We start from the raw sequence: 19,318 nt of genomic DNA, 5'->3' as shown, positions 1-19,318 counted from the left end.
GTGTGTGTGATGAGAGAGAGAGAGAGAATTAGCAAGAACATTGGAACAGTTGTGTGTGTGTGTGTGTGTGTGTGTGTGTGTGTGTGTGTGTGTGTGTGCGCGCGCGCGCGCGTGTGTGTGTGATTTGTACACCGTCCCCCCCGTTGAGTGACAGTTCTGTTTTTCTCTCTTTTAAAAGGAGGCGGCATTGTTGACGGGTGAAAATGAGCAACAGCAACAACAACAGCAGCAGCAGCAGCATCAACCTGACAGCAGGGACCACGATGGGTCCAGCCTTGACTCAGTGGGAGAAGCTGATTATAGAGCACGGTATCCGGCCCCTGTCCCCTGGGGGGTACATCGGCTGTGCTATGTACCTGGTCATCATAGGTCAGTTTGGCTGTCTGTGCTGTCTTTTCTCTTCGCCATAGGTCAGTTTGTCTGTCTGTACTGTCTTTTCTCATCATAGGTCAGTTTGTCTGTCTGTGCTGTCTTTTCTCTTCGCCATAGGTCAGTTTGTCTGTCTGTGCTGTCTTTTCTTGTCGTCATAGGTCAGTTTGTCTGTCTGTGCTGTCTTTTCTCTTCGCCATAGGTCAGTTTGTCTGTCTGTGCTGTCTTTTCTTGTCGTCATAGGTCAGTTTGTCTGTGTTGTCTTTTCTCATCATAGGTCAGTTTGTCTGTCTGTGCTGTCTTTTCTCATCGTAGGTGAGTTTGTCTGTCTGTGCTGTCTTTTCTTGTCGTCATAGGTCAGTTTGTCTGTGTTGTCTTTTCTCATCATAGGTCAGTTTGTCTGTCTGTGTTGTCTTTTCTCATCGTAGGTGAGTTTGTCTGTCTGTGCTGTCTTTTCTCATCGTAGGTGAGTTTGTCTGTCTGTGCTGTCTTTTCTCATCGTAGGTCAGTTTGTCTGTCTGTGCTGTCTTTTCTCATCATAGGTCAGTTTGTCTGTCTGTGCTGTCTTTTCTCATCATAGGTCAGTTTGTCTGTCTGTGCTGTCTTTTCTCGTCGTCATAGGTCAGTTTGTCTGTGCTGTCTTTTCTAATCATGGGTCAGTTTGCCTGTGCAATCTTTTCACGTCAACCACGCATCTGTGGGTGTGCATAATTTCGCTGAACGTTGATCTCTTTTTTCTGATTCCATTGGAATCGTTTGCCTCCTATTTATCTTTCATTTTTATCACATTCCAACACACACACACACACACACACACACACACACACACACACACACACACACACACACGCACGCACACACACACACACACACACGCGCACACACACACACACACACACACACACACAGCTTTCTTTTCTGTTTTTCTGTCTGAACTGCCTGGCAGTAGCTAGAATAGAATAGTGTTCCTGACTATTACATATTACAAAAAAAAAGCAAAAAAAAAAAAAAAGAAAAAAAAAAAAAGCATGACCCCAACGCGTGGGAGACAACACTAAACCATTTACTTCACTGTCATGTTTTTCTGCAAGTCGAAGCTGCTCGCAGAGGTGAAAATGACACGGGGAAATGGCTGCCTACAATGGATGGCTCTTCATGCGTTCTGCATTTTCCCACGTGGTCATACAGATGAACACATCACTGTCCTCGCTCCTTCCTGTTTCTGACCACTTTGGTTACTGGACACCGTCAGTTTCAGTTTCGGTTTCAAGGATGTTTCAAGAGTGCGGACTGATCCATTGATGCTACTCCGCATCTGCTTAGAACCCCCCCCCCCACCCCCCCCACAGAAGCAGATGTTTGCCCTTCGCATGAACCCAATGCACTGATCAAGGCATTCCATAGGTATGTAAAAACATGAGCCTGAAATGAAAATAAGACGAAAATCAGTTAACTCTCTCCATACGAACGGCGAAAGAGACGACGTTAACAGCGTTTCATCCCAATTACCATCATCAAAATATTGCAAGCGGAACGCTCTTATACTGAAGAGGTGAATGTTGACAAAGAATACCACAGTTCTGACGACGGAAGCTAAAGGTTGGGTCATTCAGACACCCACTGGACATCCGAGGGGTCTGTGTAGAGGAGAAGAGAGGACTGGCCGTACTGAGTGAGTTAAACTATTGTTGTTGTTGTTGGCGTCTGTCTTTCTCGGGAGACACTGGAAATGAGCCTGGTTCAGTCAAGTCTAGTGACCTCTCCAGGGCGCGAGCCTGGGCCAAGTTTCAGCTAACCCTTTCACCGCCAGTCAATTTAGAGTACAAAATTCCCTTGTTGTATAAACGCAGAAAAGATAGTGGCTAAGAATAGCTGGGGATTCCCCCTGCGGTGTATAGAAAATATGGCCTATCCTACCACTGAACATTAAGAGCAGTAGGTTCATGGATAACAGATCAATGAATGGTCACCTTTCAGCGACATGGGTCCTCAACCACGCCTGTGTATAAATGCGAGCTTGGCGGTGAAAGGGTTAAACTAACATATAAGTAAATACATTGAAATTTTCATGAAATCAGAGACACGTGGAAGGCAGATGATTTAGACAGAATACTAACAAAAGCATAACTGATTGTCAGTGGCTGATCGCTAATCTTTCTTACTTAACCTAACCCTCTCTTTTTGCCCTGTGTGGCACCTGATGAGGAAGCAACCAGAAGTCTTTACTGCTGTTTATCTAGAATACCTCAAAAATATAAATAAACGGAGAATTTTTGTTGCCTACACGCAGAGAAAAAAACAACAGTAAAAACAACAAAACCGACCATTCTTAAATCTGACACGAAAAATGACTTTCTACATTTGGGAACACATAAACAAGGTAAAAAAACAAACTAGTGGAAGAAGAACAACGATATCTCCCTCTTCTGAAGAAAAAACACAAAACCTTGGAATGTGTTGCTCACGTTCAAGAATGAGCACCACTCTAGAAATGTACCCAGAATACATGATACAGAATACAAAATAATCTAAACAAGAGGAACTCACGTGTGGCGTATACCTAACAAAGAATGCACGACAATCACAGTCAATGAATGTGAATACATTAAAGACACACAATGCTTATATGCTAAGTTGATGTGAACAAATGGTGACTGCTGTTGATGAGAACCTAACATACACTAATCACAATCATACGCATGCAGTTCTCAGTCATTCAGAATGAATAAATACGACACACTCTCTTTCATCGAAGCGAATTGCTTGCCATAAAAATGGCGAATGGTTCTGACAGCTCACAAAGCAGAGGATACCTGCTTGCCGATATTCTGAACCAGACCAGTTGCACTGAAACTAACAACAGTGTGAACGGTAGCTAGCGGCATGCCTTTAATGTAGCCACCTCAGCAGTCACGGAGTTTGCAGCTAGTAGCGCAGCTAGCTAACAGCTAGCTATCACCGTTGTTAGTGTGGCCACCTCAGCTGTGACCGACCTTGCAGCCAGCAGTGCAGCTAGCCAACAGCTAACAGCTAGCTATCACCGTTGTTAGTGTGGCCACCTCAGCTGTGACCGACCTTGCAGCCAGCAGTGCAGCTAGCCAACAGCTAACAGCTAGCTATCGCCGTTGTTAGTGTGGCCACCTCAGCTGTGACCGACCTTGCAGCCAGCAGTGCAGCTAGCCAACAGCTAACAGCTAGCTATCGCCGTTGTTAGTGTGGCCACCTCAGCTGTGACCGACCTTGCAGCCAGCAGTGCAGCTAGCCAACAGCTAACAGCTAGCTATCACCGTTGTTAGTGTGGCCACCTCAGCTGTGACCGACCTTGCAGCCAGCAGTGCAGCTAGCCAACAGCTAACAGCTAGCTATCACCGTTGTTAGTGTGGCCACCTCAGCTGTGACCGACCTTGCAGCCAGCAGTGCAGCTAGCCAACACCTAACAGCTAGCTATCACCGTTGTTAGTGTGCCACCTCAGCTGTGACCGACCTTGCAGCCAGCAGTGCAGCTAGCCAACAGCTAACAGCTAGCTATCGCCGTTGTTAGTGTGGCCACCTCAGCTGTGACCGACCTTGCAGCCAGCAGTGCAGCTAGCCAACAGCTAACAGCTAGCTATCACCGTTGTTAGTGTGCCACTTCAGCTGTGACCGACCTTGCAGCCAGCAGTGCAGCTAGCCAACAGCTAACAGCTAGCTATCGCCGTTGTTAGTGTGGCCACCTCAGCTGTGACCGACCTTGCAGCCAGCAGTGCAGCTAGCCAACAGCTAACAGCTAGCTATCGCCGTTGTTGATATGACCACCCAACATTCAGAATCTTCATTATTTCTACGGTATGCAACTCTTTTTGATGACAGAAAGGATCGTGTACATTTCCAGAGAAGAGGTCACTCTTGAACGAGAGCAAAACATGTAAATGGTTTCTCGTTTTGTCTTTTTCTACCACAAGTGGGAGACGTCTTGATTCTTTTGGAAAGTATACGTCTACTTTTATGACTTTTTCCTTAAAGAGATGTGGTGTAGCGTATATGGATCAGTGCAATCCGCATACACTGACACCTTCTTGAAACTGAAACTGTAACTGACCCAAACGATCACTCTTGAATTCGGTTTGTTTATTTCATCACTTCTAAATAGCCAACAAAAAAAGAAAGAAAGAACGATAGAAAGAAAGAAAGAGAGAGACAAAGAAACAAAGAAGGAAAAACAGTCGGTAATCGCTCGTGGTATGGTCACCTGTACTACTAGTACTTGAAGTCATCTGTCTCACCACCGCGTCACGACCAGCGCGGCTCACAGCTCCTGTGAGTGTGTGGTCTTAGCCGTAGGCAACATCGACTGTGGTCAAGCTCTGTCAAACAACACGTGTCCATGGAAGCTTCCCAGCTGCTGATGAACGTACCCCGTGGAAATTAAGACCGTAAGAGCATTGGGACGGATCGCATATCGTGATCTGATAGGTTAAAGCCTCATTGACATTCACAGCCATGTGGTTCGTCATTTTTTTGTGTGTGGGTACACTCTTATTAACCACCAGCACTACCACCACCACCGTCACCACCACTACTACAACCACCACTGCTAACCACCACCCTCACCACCGCTACTTATACCACTCCTACCACCACCACCCTCACCACCACAACTACTACCACTGCTACCACCACCACCACCACCCGCATCACCAGCACTACTACTACTGCTACTACTACTACTGCTACTGCTACTACAACTACTGCTACCGCCACCACCACATGCATCATCAGCATCGCAAACGCTACTACTACTACTGCTGCTACTGCTGCTGCTGCTGCTGCTGCTACTACTACTGCTACTACTACCCCCATTACCAGTATCACTGCTAGTAAACTGCTACTGCTGCTACCGTTTCAACTACTACTACTACTACTACTACTACGACTACTACTTCTACTGCTGTTGGTGCTGCTACCGTTACTGTTGCTACTGTCGTTTCTTCTTCTTCTTCTTCTTCTTCTTCTACTACTACTACTACCAGATAAAAGTTAAGTATACAATTGACGTATCGTGTACTTAGCCTTTGCCGCCAGCAACCAATCATCGAGTTATTGTTCTCTTTTGTCAAAAAAAAAATCGGATTTTGTAAATGCGATGAGTAGCTTGCTCAGCGGCTTGCTCAGTGGCTTGATCCGTTTGAGACGGTTTTTTTTTTTTTTTTTTTTTTTTTTTTTTGTAGACGGAAGCAAAGAGGTTTGGTGGGTTCAGACAGAGAGAGAGAGAGAGAGAGAGAGAGAGAGAGAGAGAGAGAGAGAGAGAGAGAAAGAACGAACGACGAACGAACGAACGAATGAACGAAATTTTTTTTTGATTAATGAGGGAAATGGAATTGGCATACGTATGCTTTTTTTTTTTTTTTTTAACGTCCAGCCCTCAGGGCAAAGAGAAATGAAATCAAAATATTCACAGATATATATATATATATATATATATATATATAGAGAGAGAGAGAGAGAGAGAGAGAGAGAGAGAGACAGAGACAGAGACAGAGAGACAGAGAGAGAGACAGAGAGAGAGAGAGAGAGAGGCACGGTAGTTGAGGGGAGAAGAGACAACATAATGTGTGGTGTTGCACTCTTGGCGAGAGCAGCCCGTATTTAGCACAGAGATATCAGTTGTGAGAAAAAGTAATACTAAACATTACGTCGCCGGTGATGGTCCCCATTTCTGTTTCACTTCATTTGTTGCTTCCTAGCACTCACGTCCTGCTCTCTGTGTGTCTGTCTGTCTGTCTATCTGTCTTTCAGTCTCTCACTCTGTGTCTGTCTCTCTCTGTCTGTCTCTTTATCTCTCAATCTCTCTTTCTCTCGAAATTGCCCAAGTGTCGGTTATCTCTTATTAGTTTATTTTTACTCCAAGTATGTTTTTTCTTTTCTTTTCTGTACCGGTTTTTTTTTTTTTAATTATCTGATTCATACCTCCTATGTCACCAGAGCTCAACAGCTAATGACATTAAACGTTTCAGTGTTCAATGTTCTCTGTGTGTGTGTGTCTCTCTATGTCTGTCTGTCTGTCTCTCTCTTTGTCATGGTTTACATTTTCAGTTTCAAGGAGGTGTCAGAGCGTGGGGATTGATCCATATGCGCTACACAGCGTCGGCTTAAAAGGGGAGAAAATAGAATATGAGTAAGTGCCTGACCTTCGCATGGAATTAATCCAATGCGCTGCTGTGCCCTCGAGAACACAGCCGTAGGTATTTATCCAAAATAAAATAAAGATTAAGAAAAGAAAAGAAAAACAAAAAAACAACATAAAACAACAACAAAACAACAACAACAACAACAACAAAAAACCAGCCTGAAACGAAATAATCAAATAAACAAGTCAAACAAATGAATAGCTGCATTAAAAGAACATATACATAGAAGGCTAATGGCTGAAATGAAATATATAAAAGAAAATGGGCCAACGTTTCATCAGCGAACCTGAGTGAACCCAACCTGTCCGCACACGCGGGCACACACACACACACACACACACACACAGAGGCGATTTCTAATACGGCTTGATTGTGCGGTGCCTGATTTTGTACGACAGAAGTCTCTTTGGTCGAGCGACTCCTGCCGCTTCCAGCTTGATCACGAATGACGAGGTGCTGAGTCTTCCCTTGTGCACTGGTGCAGTGTTGTGCAGATTTGTACAGGATTCCACAGGATTTCTTTACCATCCGCTGACTAAGTTTCAAGCTTCAGCTTTAGTTTTTCAAGGAGGCGTCACTCCGTTCGTTCAAATTCATGTACACGATATACATCACACCTTCTAGGCGGATGCCTGATTAGCAGCATAACACAACGCGTTTGAGATCATGCATAATATTTGTGTACCATTTAGAGTGGATTTCTCTGCACAGAATTTGCCCGAGGACAAAACTTTATGTTGCCATGTTTTGTTGTTGTTTTTGTTGTTTTTTCTCGGTGTGACAAGTCCGTGCAACACACGGGACCTCGGTTCGTCGCCTCATCGCTTAGTTTGATTTTCCAGTCAAACTTGGGAGAAAGTACGAGACGCGGTTCGAACCCAGACCGTCACGAACGCACTTTTGTGCAGATAAGCGTCTTAACCATTCTGCCACCTTCCTCCATGAGACTGAAAGATATCTATGGAGACAGGATTGGGGACTGTTGAGACACAGGATAGGGGACTATAGAGACAGGATTGGGGACTGTTGAGACACAGGATAGGGGACTATGGAGACACAGAATAGGGGACTATGGAGACACTGGATAGGGGACTATGGAAACACAGGATAGGGGACTATGGAGACACAGGATAGGGGACTATGGAGACACAGGATAGGGGACTATGGAGACACAGGATAAAGGAATATGGGGGCACAGGACAGGGGACTATGGAGGCACATGATGGAGGCACAGTGTAGGGGACTATGGAGACATAGGATAGGGGAATTTGGAGACATAGGATAGGGGAATTTGGAGACATAGGATAGGGGACTATGGAGGCACAAGAGTGATGACCTAGAGGTAACGCGTCCACCTAGGAAGTGAGAGAATCTGAGCGCACTGGTTCGAATCGCGGCTCAGCCGCCGAAATTTTCTCCCCATCCACTGACCTTGAGTGGTGGTCTGGGCGCTAGTCATTCGGATGAGACGATAAACCGAGGTTCCGTGTGCAGCATGCATTTAGCGCACGTAAAAGAACCCACGGCAACAAAAGAGTTGTTCCTGGCAATAAAACTGCACGCAGGAAATAATACACACACACACACACAAATGGGTTGCGCTGTAGTGTAGCCACGCGCTCTCCCTGGGGAGAGTAGCCCGAATTTCACACAGAGAAATCTATTGTCATAAAAAGAAATACAAATACAAATACAGGATGGGGGACTAAAGGGACACAGAACTGGAGACTTTGGAGGGCACAGGATAGGGGACTATGGAGGCACAGCATAGAGGACTATGGAGACACAGGATAAGGGGACTAAAGAGACACAGGATAGGGGGACCATGGAGACACAGGATAGGGGACTATGTAGACACAGCATAGAGGACTATATAAACACAGGATAGGGGACTAAAGAGACACAGGATAGGGGACTATGTAGACACAGCATAGAGGACTATATAAACACAGGATAGGGGACTAAAGAGACACAGGATAGGGGACTATGGAGGCACAGCATAGAGGACTATGTAGACACAGGATAGGGGACTATGGAGGCACAGCATTGAGGACTAAGCAGGCACAGGATAGGGGACTATGGAGGCACAAGATAGGGGACTAAAGAGACACAGGATAGGGGACTATGGAGGCACAGCATATAGGACTATGGAGGCACAGCATAGAGGACTAAAGAGGCTCAGGATAGGGGACAAAAGAGACACACGATAGGGGACTATGTAGACACAGGATAGGGGACTATGGAGGCACAGCATTGAGGACTAAAGAGACACACGATAGGGGACAAAAGAGACACACGATAGGGGACTATGGAGACACAGGATAGGGGACTATGGAGGCACAGGATAGGGGACTATGGAGGCACAGGATAGGGGACTAAAGAGACACAGGATAGGGGACTATGGAGGCACAGGATAGGGGACTAAAGAGGCACAGGATAGGGGACTATGGAGGCACAGCATTGAGGACTATGTAGACACAGGATAGGGGACTAAAGAGGCTCAGGATAGGGGAATATGGAGGCACAGCATTGAGGACTATGTAGACACAGGATAGGGGACTAAAGAGACACAGGATAGGGGACTATGGAGACAGGATAGGGGACTATGGAGACACAGGATAGGGTACTATGGAGACAGGATAGGGGACTATGGAGACACAGGATAGGGAACTATGGAGACACTGGATAGGGGTCTATGGAGACACAGAATAGGGGACTATGGAGACACAGGGTAAAGGAATATGGGGGCACAGGACAGGGGACTATGGAAACACAGGATAGGGGTCTATGGAGACATAGGATAGGGGAATTTGGAGACATAGGATAGGGGACTATGGAGGCACAAGAGTGATGACCTAGAGGTAACGCGTCCACCTAGGAAGCGAGAGAATCTGAGCGCACTGGTTCGAATCGCGGCTCAGCCGCCGATATTTTCTCCCCATCCACTAGACCTTGAGTGGTGGTCTGGGCGCTAGTCATTCGGATGAGACGATAAACCGAGGTTCCGTGTGCAGCATGCATTTAGCGCACGTAAAAGAACCCACGGCAACAAAAGAGTTGTTCCTGACATATTTGTAAAAAAAAATCCGCTTCGATAGGAAAAACAAATAAAACTGCACGTAGGAAAAAATACACAAAAAATGGGTTGCGCTGTAGTGTAGCCACGCGCTCTCCCTGGGGAGAGTAGCCCGAATTTCACACAGAAAAATCTATTGTGATAAAAAGAAATACAAATACAGGGTGGGGGACTAAAGGGACACAGAACTGGAGACTTTGGAGGGCACAGGATAGGGGACTATGGAGACACAGCATAGAGGACTATGGAGACACAGGATAGGGGACTAAAGAGACACAGTATAGAGGACTATGGGGACACAGGATAGGGGACTAAAGAGACACAAGATAGGGGACTATGGAGGCACAGCATAGAGGACTACATAGACACAGGATAGGGGACTAAAGAGACACAGGATAGGGGACTATGGAGGCACAGCATAAAGGACTATGGAGGCACAGGATAGGGGACTATGGAAGCACAGCATAGAGGACTATGTAGACACAGGGTAGGGGACTAAAGAGACACAGGATAGGGGACTTTGGAGACATAGGGTAGGAGACTATGGAGACACAGTATAGAGGACTAAGCAGGCACAGGATAGGGGACTATGGAGGCACAAGATAGGGGACTAAAGAGACACAGGATAGGGGACTATGGAGGCACAGCATATAGGACTATGGAGGCACAGCATAGAGGACTAAAGAGGCTCAGGATAGGGGACTATGGAGGCACAGCATTGAGGACTATGTAGACACAGGATAGGGGACTAAAGAGGCACAGGATAGGGGACTATGGAGGCACAGGATAGAGGACTAAAGAGACACAGGATAGGGGACTATGGAGGCACAGCATAGAGGACTATGGAGACACAGCATAGAGGACTATGGAGACACAGGATAGGGGACTAAAGAGACACAGGATAGGGGACTATGGAGGCACAGCATAGAGGACAATGGAGACACAGGATAGGGGACTAAAGAGACACAGGATAGGGGACTATGGAGGCACAGCATAGAGGACTATGGAGACACAGGATAGGGGACTAAATAGACACAGCATAGAGGACTATGTAGACACAGCATAGAGGACTATGGAGACACAGTATAGGGGACTATGGAGGCACAGCATAGAGGATTATATAGACACAGGATAGGGGACTATGGAGGCACAGCATAGAGGACTATGGAGACACAGCATAGAGGACTATATAGACACAGGATAGGGGACTAAAGAGACACAGGATAGGGGACTATGGAGGCACAGCATAAGGGACTATGGAGGCACAGGATAGGGGACTATGGAGGCACAGCATAGAGGACTATGTAGACACAGGATAGGGGACTAAAGAGACACAGGATAGGGGACTTTGGAGACATAGGGTAGGAGACTATGGAGACACAGTATAGAGGACTAAGCAGGCACAGGATAGGGGACTATGGAGGCACAGCATAGAGGACTATGTAGACACAGGATAGACTAAGTAGGCACAGGATAGGGGACTAATTGAGGCACAGGATAAGAGACTATGGGTGTCTGGTCTCTTTCTTGACGGTCCATACTCTAGAGGAGGGTGTGAAAAGCCTGAAAAAACATAAATGAGCAAATGGCCAATTTGTCTGTCCTGATCTGTCAGTATTGTTCGAAACGGCCTATTTTTTCTCTCTCTTTTCTGATTTTTCTTTGCCTGACTTGTTCTTCTCTGGCAGGGCTGATGGCCACAGCGGGCAACACGACCACCCTGGTGATGTTCGCCCGCAACAAGAAGCTGCGGGTGAAGCCTCACAACATGCTGCTCATCAACCTGGCCCTGTCCGACCTGGGCATCTCCATCTTCGGCTACCCGCTCACCACCTCCTCCTGCTTCGCCCGCCGCTACCTGTGGGGCATGGTGGGCTGCAAGGTGCAAGGGTTCTCCACCTTCATGTTCGCCATGGCCGATATGTACACCTTGACCGTGGTCAGCGTCTACCGCTGGGTGGCCGTCTGTCGGCCTCACTACAGTCAGTGGTTTGGACTTTTAAAAAAAAAGAAGAAGAAAAAAAGTAATAGTATAAATAAATAAATAAATAAATTCATTCATTCATTGATCAATTAACAGATAAATAAATGAATAGATAAATAAGTAAATAAATAAATATACACGCTTCCCCCTACCTCGACTACCCCGCAGCAACAAACGAATAAATGAATAGATAAATAGATGAATAAATAAATAGATTAATTGATAGATAAATAAATTAATAAGTAAATAAATAAGTTAATTAATTAATTAATTTATCCATCATTCATTTATTTATTTATTTGTTTATTTATTTGTTTATTTATTCATTCATTCATCTATTCATTTATTCGTTTTTGCTGCGGGGTGGTCGAGGTATAGGGGGAAGCGTGTGTTTCTCTGTATTGTGTACGGGATAGGGTGGGTAGCATGGGGGAACATAGCAGCATTAAAGTTTTGCTTATCGTTAAAGAATGTTCCCAGCTCCACGGTAAATTCCATATACTTAGGAACATTCTTCATTAACTCTAAGCAAACTTAGCGTTGCGAAGATCGCCTTCATGCAACCTTGCCCTAGTCTGTCCGTCTCTTTGTGGCCCTGTCTGTCTGTCTGTGTGTGGCCCTGTCTGTCTGTCTGTTTGTGGCCCTGTCTGCTGATATCTGTTTTGTCTGTTTGTCTCCTGTCTGTCCTTGTCTGTCTGACTGTGCCCTTGCCTGTCTGTCTGTCTGTCTGTCTGCCTCCTTTCGTCTGTCTGTCTCTGTCTGTTTCTCAGTCTGTCTATCTGTGACCCTGTCTGTCTCCCTGTCTCCCATCTGTCTGTCTCTGTCTGTTTCTCTGTCTGTTTGTGCCACTTTCTGTCTTTCTGTCTGTCTCTGTCTGTCTGTCTCCATATGTGGGTCTGTCTCTGTTTCTCTGCCTGTTTGTGCCCCTTTCAACCTGTCTGTCTGTCTGTCTGTCTACCTGCCTCTCTGTGTCTGTGCCCTTATCTGTCCACCCCTGTTTGTCTGCCTGCGTTTGTTAGTGCCCCTGTCTGTGTGTCTGTCTGTCTCCCTCCGTCTGTCCATGTCTGTCTGCACTCCTGTCTGTCTACGTGTCTGTGTGTCTGCCTGCCCTTGTCTGTCTGCGACCCCTTCTGCCTCTGTCCTGGCTGTACTTTATCTGTCCTCATGTTTTTCTGACCTTGTCTACCTATCTTTCTCCTTATCTTGTCTGCGCCCCTGCGCCATTGGCTATTTGTATTCATACAGCGGTGAATCTTGTGCAGAGACGAACTAGTAAAATGCGCTTGCACACCAGTCATTCACAATTCACACACATGCTTAACTCAAATTCACGATAACGATACACGTGTACACACACACACACACACACACACACACACACACACACACACACACACACACACAGAAGAGAGAAGAGAAGAGAGAGAGAGAGAGAGAGAGAGAGAAGAAAAAGAAAAAGAAACACCAATCTGTCATATCTATCTATCTATCTATCTATCTATCTATCTATATATATATATATATATATATATATATATAATTCTACTCCAGGTACGAGATAACTCGTACCATGATAACTTCTTCCCCTGTGGATCAGGTACGAGTATTATCGTACCAACACACTATTCTAATTTCGTTCATTCTTGCTTGGTACAGTTGACATTCTAAACTGAACCGCTTACGGATTCCGGAAGCATGAGAACGAAGCTTTGGTTCACCGATCAAGTCACAATTCTCCATCGATTTTCGCTGTTTTAGTGAACCAACCTTGTTATTGTTTTTGTTGTTTTTATTGGGGTTTTTTTCAGTTGGTTGTTTATTGTAGGTCCCCACATGAAATGAACCTCTTTTCATCTACAGAAGTAGTGCATACAATATTTGATTATTGATAATTTTTTTTTTGGTCCTAATCCCGCTTCCCCCGTCCCGTCTCTCACACACACCCTTCCAATATTATGTTTTTTCTTTCTCCAATCACTGACACTCACCCTCTCCATTTTAGATTTTGTACTCTATCTTTTCCACATTCTTCTCTCTCTCTCTCTCTCTCTGTCTGTCTGTCTGTCTGTCTGTCTCTCTGTCTGTCTGCCTCTTCCTTTCTTAGTCCCCTCCCCCTTGCCCCCACCCCACCCTCCTCCCCTCCACCTCAACCCCCCCCTTTTCATTCGAATATACAGAAATGTCGATTTATAATTAATAATAACAACCATCATTATGATAGAAATGATAATAATCCAAATGATAAAATATTATCATTTATTTTCAGTCTAATATCATCATCTTAGATGAACAGACTATAAATAAATAAACGAAACGATTTTTTTTCCAGTGGTCACATGTAGTCTAGGGGAGTTGTAGCAGGCATGTAGGCATATATATATATATTCAGAGAGAGAGAGAGAGAGAGAGAGAGAGAGAAAGAGAACGAACGAACGAACGAACGAATTTTATTGCTATTCAGCCCATTCAGCAATGCGACCAGACAAACATGAGTAAGCGCGCCGCGATGTTACAGACATGGAGACCATGGCAACGTTTTGTTTTAAATGTACAATCATATGACACAAATCATTACTGTCAATATCGAAATTGTCACTGGCAAGCTGTCCAGCTGGCAAGGCGAGGCACAGCAGCGAACACATCAACACACCAAGTAGAACTGGATCAGGCCACGAAGAGTTTGTAGGGTTTGTTCTGCACGTGCTTGGGTGTCAGTGTGTTGTGTATTGTGTTGTGCGTTTTCCTTATCTCTGTTTGGACAGCCTTACACGTTCCTCTTCTAACATGTTATATATCTAATATCACTTACAGTGAAAAGACGTTAAATTAAAGAACGAACGAATATTTACACACACACACACACACACACACACACACACACACACACACACACACACACACACACACACACACACACACACACACACACACACACACACACATATATATATATTGATGATATGAATAGGAATCTCTCTCTCTCTCTCTCTCTCTCTCTCTCTCTATATATATATATATATATATATATATATATTGATGATATGAATAGGAATCTCTCTCTCTCTCTCTCTCTCTCTCTCTCTCTCTCTCTCTCTCTATATATATATATATATATATATATATATATATACATACATACATACATACATATATACCATCACAGTGCACACTCTGAACTACTCGGTGACGATGAGGGTGATCGCGGGCACCTGGGTGGCGGCCGTCCTGACCACCGCCCCTCCCCTGGTGGGCATGAGCCGCTACACCTTCGAGCCGTTCGGCACGTCCTGCACCATCGACTGGGATGACACCTCGCCCCTCAGCGTCTTCTATGTCTACCTTCTCATCGTCATCGCCTACGTCCTTCCCGTGGCCATCATGAGTTTCTGTTATTATAAGGTGGGTGGTCGTGGGGGTGGATGTAGTGGGAGGGTAGGTGAGTAGGTGGGTGGGTGTAGTTGGTTAGGTGTGTGAATGAGTCGGTGTGTGTGTGTGTGTGTGTGGGGGGGGGGGTGGAGGAGGGGGGGTAGTCGTTGCATGTGTGTGGGGGTGGCGGGGGTTAGGAGTGGAGTGGGGTACTGTGGGTGTGTGGTCTTGGGGAGTCGATGTTCGTGTGTGAGTGTGTGTTTGGTGTGTGTGTGTGTGTGAGTGTGTATGTGGGGTGGGGTGTGTGTGGTGGGGGGGTCGATGTGTGTATGAGTGTGTGTGTGTGTGCGTGGGGATGGGGTTGGGGTGGAGCTCTGTGTGTGTGTGTTTCATGTGTGTGTGGGGGGGGGGGGGTGGAGGGGGGTGTTGCGTTGGGTTGTGAGTGTATGTGTTTGGAGGGGGCGTGGGGTTGTGTGTGTTTGTGGGGGTGGGGGTGCGTGGGGGGTGGGAGGAGCGGGGACAAGGGATAAGTGTGTACATGAGTGCGTGCAAGGGGGTGGGTGATTGTGTGAATGTGTGTGTGCATATATGTGTTTGTTTGTTTGTTTGTGAGTGTGTAGTGTGTGTACACGCACACAGGTGTGTACATGTGTAGTGTGTGTGTGATAGTGGAAAATAGAGGAGAGGGAGAGAGAGACAGACAGACAGTGGGACAGTGCAACAAACAGAGAAGAAACAGAGAGAGACACACACACAAATAGACAGAGACACAGACAGAGAGAGAGAGAGAGAGAGAGAGAGAGAGAGAGAGAGAGACAGAGGAAAGAGACACACAGGGAGATAGAGACACAGACAGAGGCACAGAAGAACTGTTGACCAGATTCCTCAAGGTCTGTCGGTTGTGTAGCAAAAGCCTGTGTGTCTGCAAATGGATTTCCTGTCCATTTTACAGTGTTGTTAGTCCATGGTGTCCGCCTCACAGGATCTTACTATGTGCACATACCAACGAACCTTTTAAACTTTATTATTATTATTATTAATTTTTTTTTTACTCATTGGTATTCCCCCCTGATAGCATATTTTTCGTTTCGCTCTGACGGAGGTTCACCGATGGCGTCGGTCATTGTTAATACGGTGTATCAGCTTGTTTGTGCTCCCGCTAGTGTTTTTTTTAATATTTTTTTTTAACCCCTGATGTAAAATCAGGCTAGTCCAGATTAGCCCCACTCGGGGTCTGTTTAGACTACTCTGGAATGAACCCTTGGGTAAACGTGATTTAGTCAGAACAAACTCTCCCGCCCCTCTCTTTGTTCGATTTCACACCCCTCTTTCCCCGCATCCGCCCTCCGCCCCCCTATCCCCCGCCCCCCACCCGCAAATGGATAGGGGGAGGGTGGGATAATTCTAAGTCAGCTTGAAATGACCCTGGGGGTAAATTCAGACCAGCTAGAACTGACCCCCTTCAGTGAAAGACAATAACTTCCAGTGAAGGTGAGGGGTGGGGGGGGGGGGGGGCATTTTATTTTCAATACACCGTACCCTTCCACCTGTTGCTTTGATTAAGTAAGTCAGTGCCCCACCTGTGACCTTCGCTTCCGTCAGACTGTATTTCAGAAAAAGGCTAGATCAGAACAACTGCCTTTCCTTTTTCAATAGCTTGATCAAACCTGTAGAAAGAGGGTAATGTACAAGTGTGTGTGTGTGTGTGTGTGTGTGTGTGTGTGTGTGTGTGTGGAGGGGGGGTCTGTGTGTGTGTGTGTGTGTGTGTGTGTCTGTGTGTCTGTGTGTGTCTGTGTCTGTGTGTGTCTGTGTATGTGTATTTGAGTGTGAGTTAGTGTGTTGTGTATGTATGTTTGCGTGTATGTATATTATATTTGTGTATGTGCGCGAGTAAGAGTATGTGTATGTGCGTGTGGTAGTGTGTGTGAGAGAGGAAGGTGAGGGAGAGAGAGAGAGAGAGAGAGAGAGAGAGAGAGAGAGAGAGAGAGAGAGAGAGAGAGAGGAGCGACATATCAAACAAACGATCTTTTCTTTTAACACAAATAAATAGACGGAAGATGTGTATGTTACATTCTGAATGATCGCACAACAACTCAACGGTGGTTATCTATTTATTTATTTATTTATTCATTTATTAATTGATCTATTTTGTTTAATTTCTGAGCGTCAACAGGTGGTGATTCGCTCCAATCAGCTGATGCGTACCATGAGGCAAGCTCAGTCCAACGCCCTGTCATTGGCAGAAGCGGAGACCGCGAACAACACGTTGGCAGAGAACAAAGTCACGTGGGTATGTTCTTCTTCTTTCTTTCTTACTTCTTCTTTTCTTTTTTTTCTGTTTTTCTTTCCTTTTTTTTTCCAACCACCACACCATCCTCTGCACACATACCCTCTCCCCCACGCCTCATCCAAAATCCCAAACGCAATATTGGACCGACAGTAAAATTTTCAAATTTACTCATGTCATCTCCGAACTCATTGCACACACCGGATGCCGAGAATAAATGTAGTCACTGACATTGTGAACATGTCAGAAATGACCCCCACCCCCTTATACCCCCTCCCCCCTCAGCCCCCCCCCCCCCCCCCCCAGTCGAATATTCTTAAGATGTGTCGATCGTGTTTCACATAATACTGCTGACCACACACACACACACACACACACACACACACACACACACACACACCGTGACGCGTGTATGTGTGTGCAATTGTCTGTGTGTGTGTGTGTGTGTGTGTGTGTGCGCGCGCGCGCGCGCGTGTGTGCACGCCCGCAACGAACGCACAAGCGCTCGCAACGCTGTAGACGTTTGCAAAGTCATCATTCCTGAAAATCTAGCACTTGTCACCCCTCCCTCCCTCATCCCCCTCCCCCCTTTTATTTATCTATTCATTCATCTGTTAATTTACCTGTTTATTTACTTAGAATAGAATATAGAATAGAATATGTCTTTATTACAAAGTGTACCGGGGTCACAAGGAATACTGGGGGGGAATAGTACATAACAAGGTACGAACATAAATCGAAAATCATATACAAACACAGCTACAGTAGAAATTAGGATACATACAAGTGCATAGCAATATAAAAACGTGTGCATACTCACACATGCACGCACTGCACACACACACACACACACACACATGCGCGCGGGCGCGCACGCGCGCACGCACACACACACGTTTGAACAGAAGCCGCATATTACGTGTGGATGCGGCTGATGACTAGATGTTCAGGTAGATGGCTGTTGATTGCACAATTCTAGTTATCACACTGAATTTGTTCGTTAGTTAGTGTTACTGTTAGTTAGTTAGATGGTTAGTTATTTTTGTTGTTGATGTCGTGTCAGGTATCCCTGGCGATGGTGTTGATCTTTGTGGTCGTATGGTCGCCCTACGCCTTCGTGTGCGTGTGGGCCATCTATGACTCCAACATCCCCGTGTGGGTCAACACTCTGCCCACCATGGTCTGCAAGGCCTCCTGCATGCTGAACCCACTTATCTTCTACCTCACCAACCCCATCTTCCGCGACACCTTCCGTGCCACCTTCTTGCGCAGCTCCAAGGTCAAACCTTGGGGCATTACCAGCAGGTCTGGAGTGTGTGTGTGTGTGTGTGTGTGTGTGTGTGTGTGTGTGTGTGTGTGTGTGTGTGTGTGTCCACACAAGTGCATTCATGTGTGTGTGCATGCATGCATACATGTGTATGTGTGTGTGTGTGTGTGCGCGCGCGTGTGTATGTGTGTACGTGTGCGTGTGCGACGGTGTGCGTGTGCATGTGTGTGTGTGTGTGTGTGTGTGTGTGTGTGTGTGTGTGTGTGTGTGTGTGCGTGCGCCCGCGTGTACGTACCATTTCAAGAATTTATTCAGTAAGCTGGGACGTTTAGGACCACAATCATCAGTCTTCTTTTTCTTCTTCTTTTTTTTAATTTTTTATTTTATTTTTTATAAGGCGTTATGGTGATAACCAGCCAAATTAAACATGTCCTAAAAGCAAAACTATTCGCCTTATTATGATTATCTTTTGTTTGTTTATTCCTTTCTTAAAGCAGACATGAGCAGACGTTCAAGATAAACAAGACAAAGGACGGGGTCTTCATTGGCGAGAACTGTGTCACCTTCCACCAGGCTGATACCACCATGTTCTGACGACACCACACTGCTGCTGCAGCAGTTAACTCACACAGTACGGCCAGTCCTCTCTTCTCCTCTTCACGGACCCCTCGGATGTCCAGTGGGTGTCTGAATGACCCAACCTTTAGCTTCCGTCGTCAGAATTGTGGTATTCTTTGTCAACATTCACCTCTTCAGTACAAGAGCCTTCCGCTTGCAATATTTTGATGGTGGTAATTGGGGT

At 45.9% G+C, this 19,318-nt stretch overlaps 1 protein-coding gene across 1 annotated transcript; it reads left to right on the top strand.

The window, feature by feature from the left end:
- The first annotated feature begins 203 nt into the window (after nt 1-203).
- Nucleotides 204-19,110, top strand: LOC143283479 (opsin-5-like). Its single transcript, XM_076589720.1, has 6 exons — nt 204-369; nt 11,301-11,594; nt 14,760-14,995; nt 17,136-17,252; nt 18,313-18,554; nt 19,014-19,110. The coding sequence occupies exons 1-6, from the start codon at nt 204-206 to the stop codon at nt 19,108-19,110; spliced, it is 1,152 nt and encodes a 383-aa protein (XP_076445835.1).
- The last annotated feature ends 208 nt before the right edge of the window (nt 19,111-19,318 follow it).

Source organism: Babylonia areolata, chromosome 6 (assembly GCF_041734735.1).
Source record: "Babylonia areolata isolate BAREFJ2019XMU chromosome 6, ASM4173473v1, whole genome shotgun sequence".
In the NCBI taxonomy this organism is placed as follows: Eukaryota; Metazoa; Mollusca; class Gastropoda; order Neogastropoda; family Buccinidae; genus Babylonia; species Babylonia areolata.
Note: the sequence above shows the minus strand (reverse complement) of the source record. Positions and strands in the feature narration are given on the sequence as shown.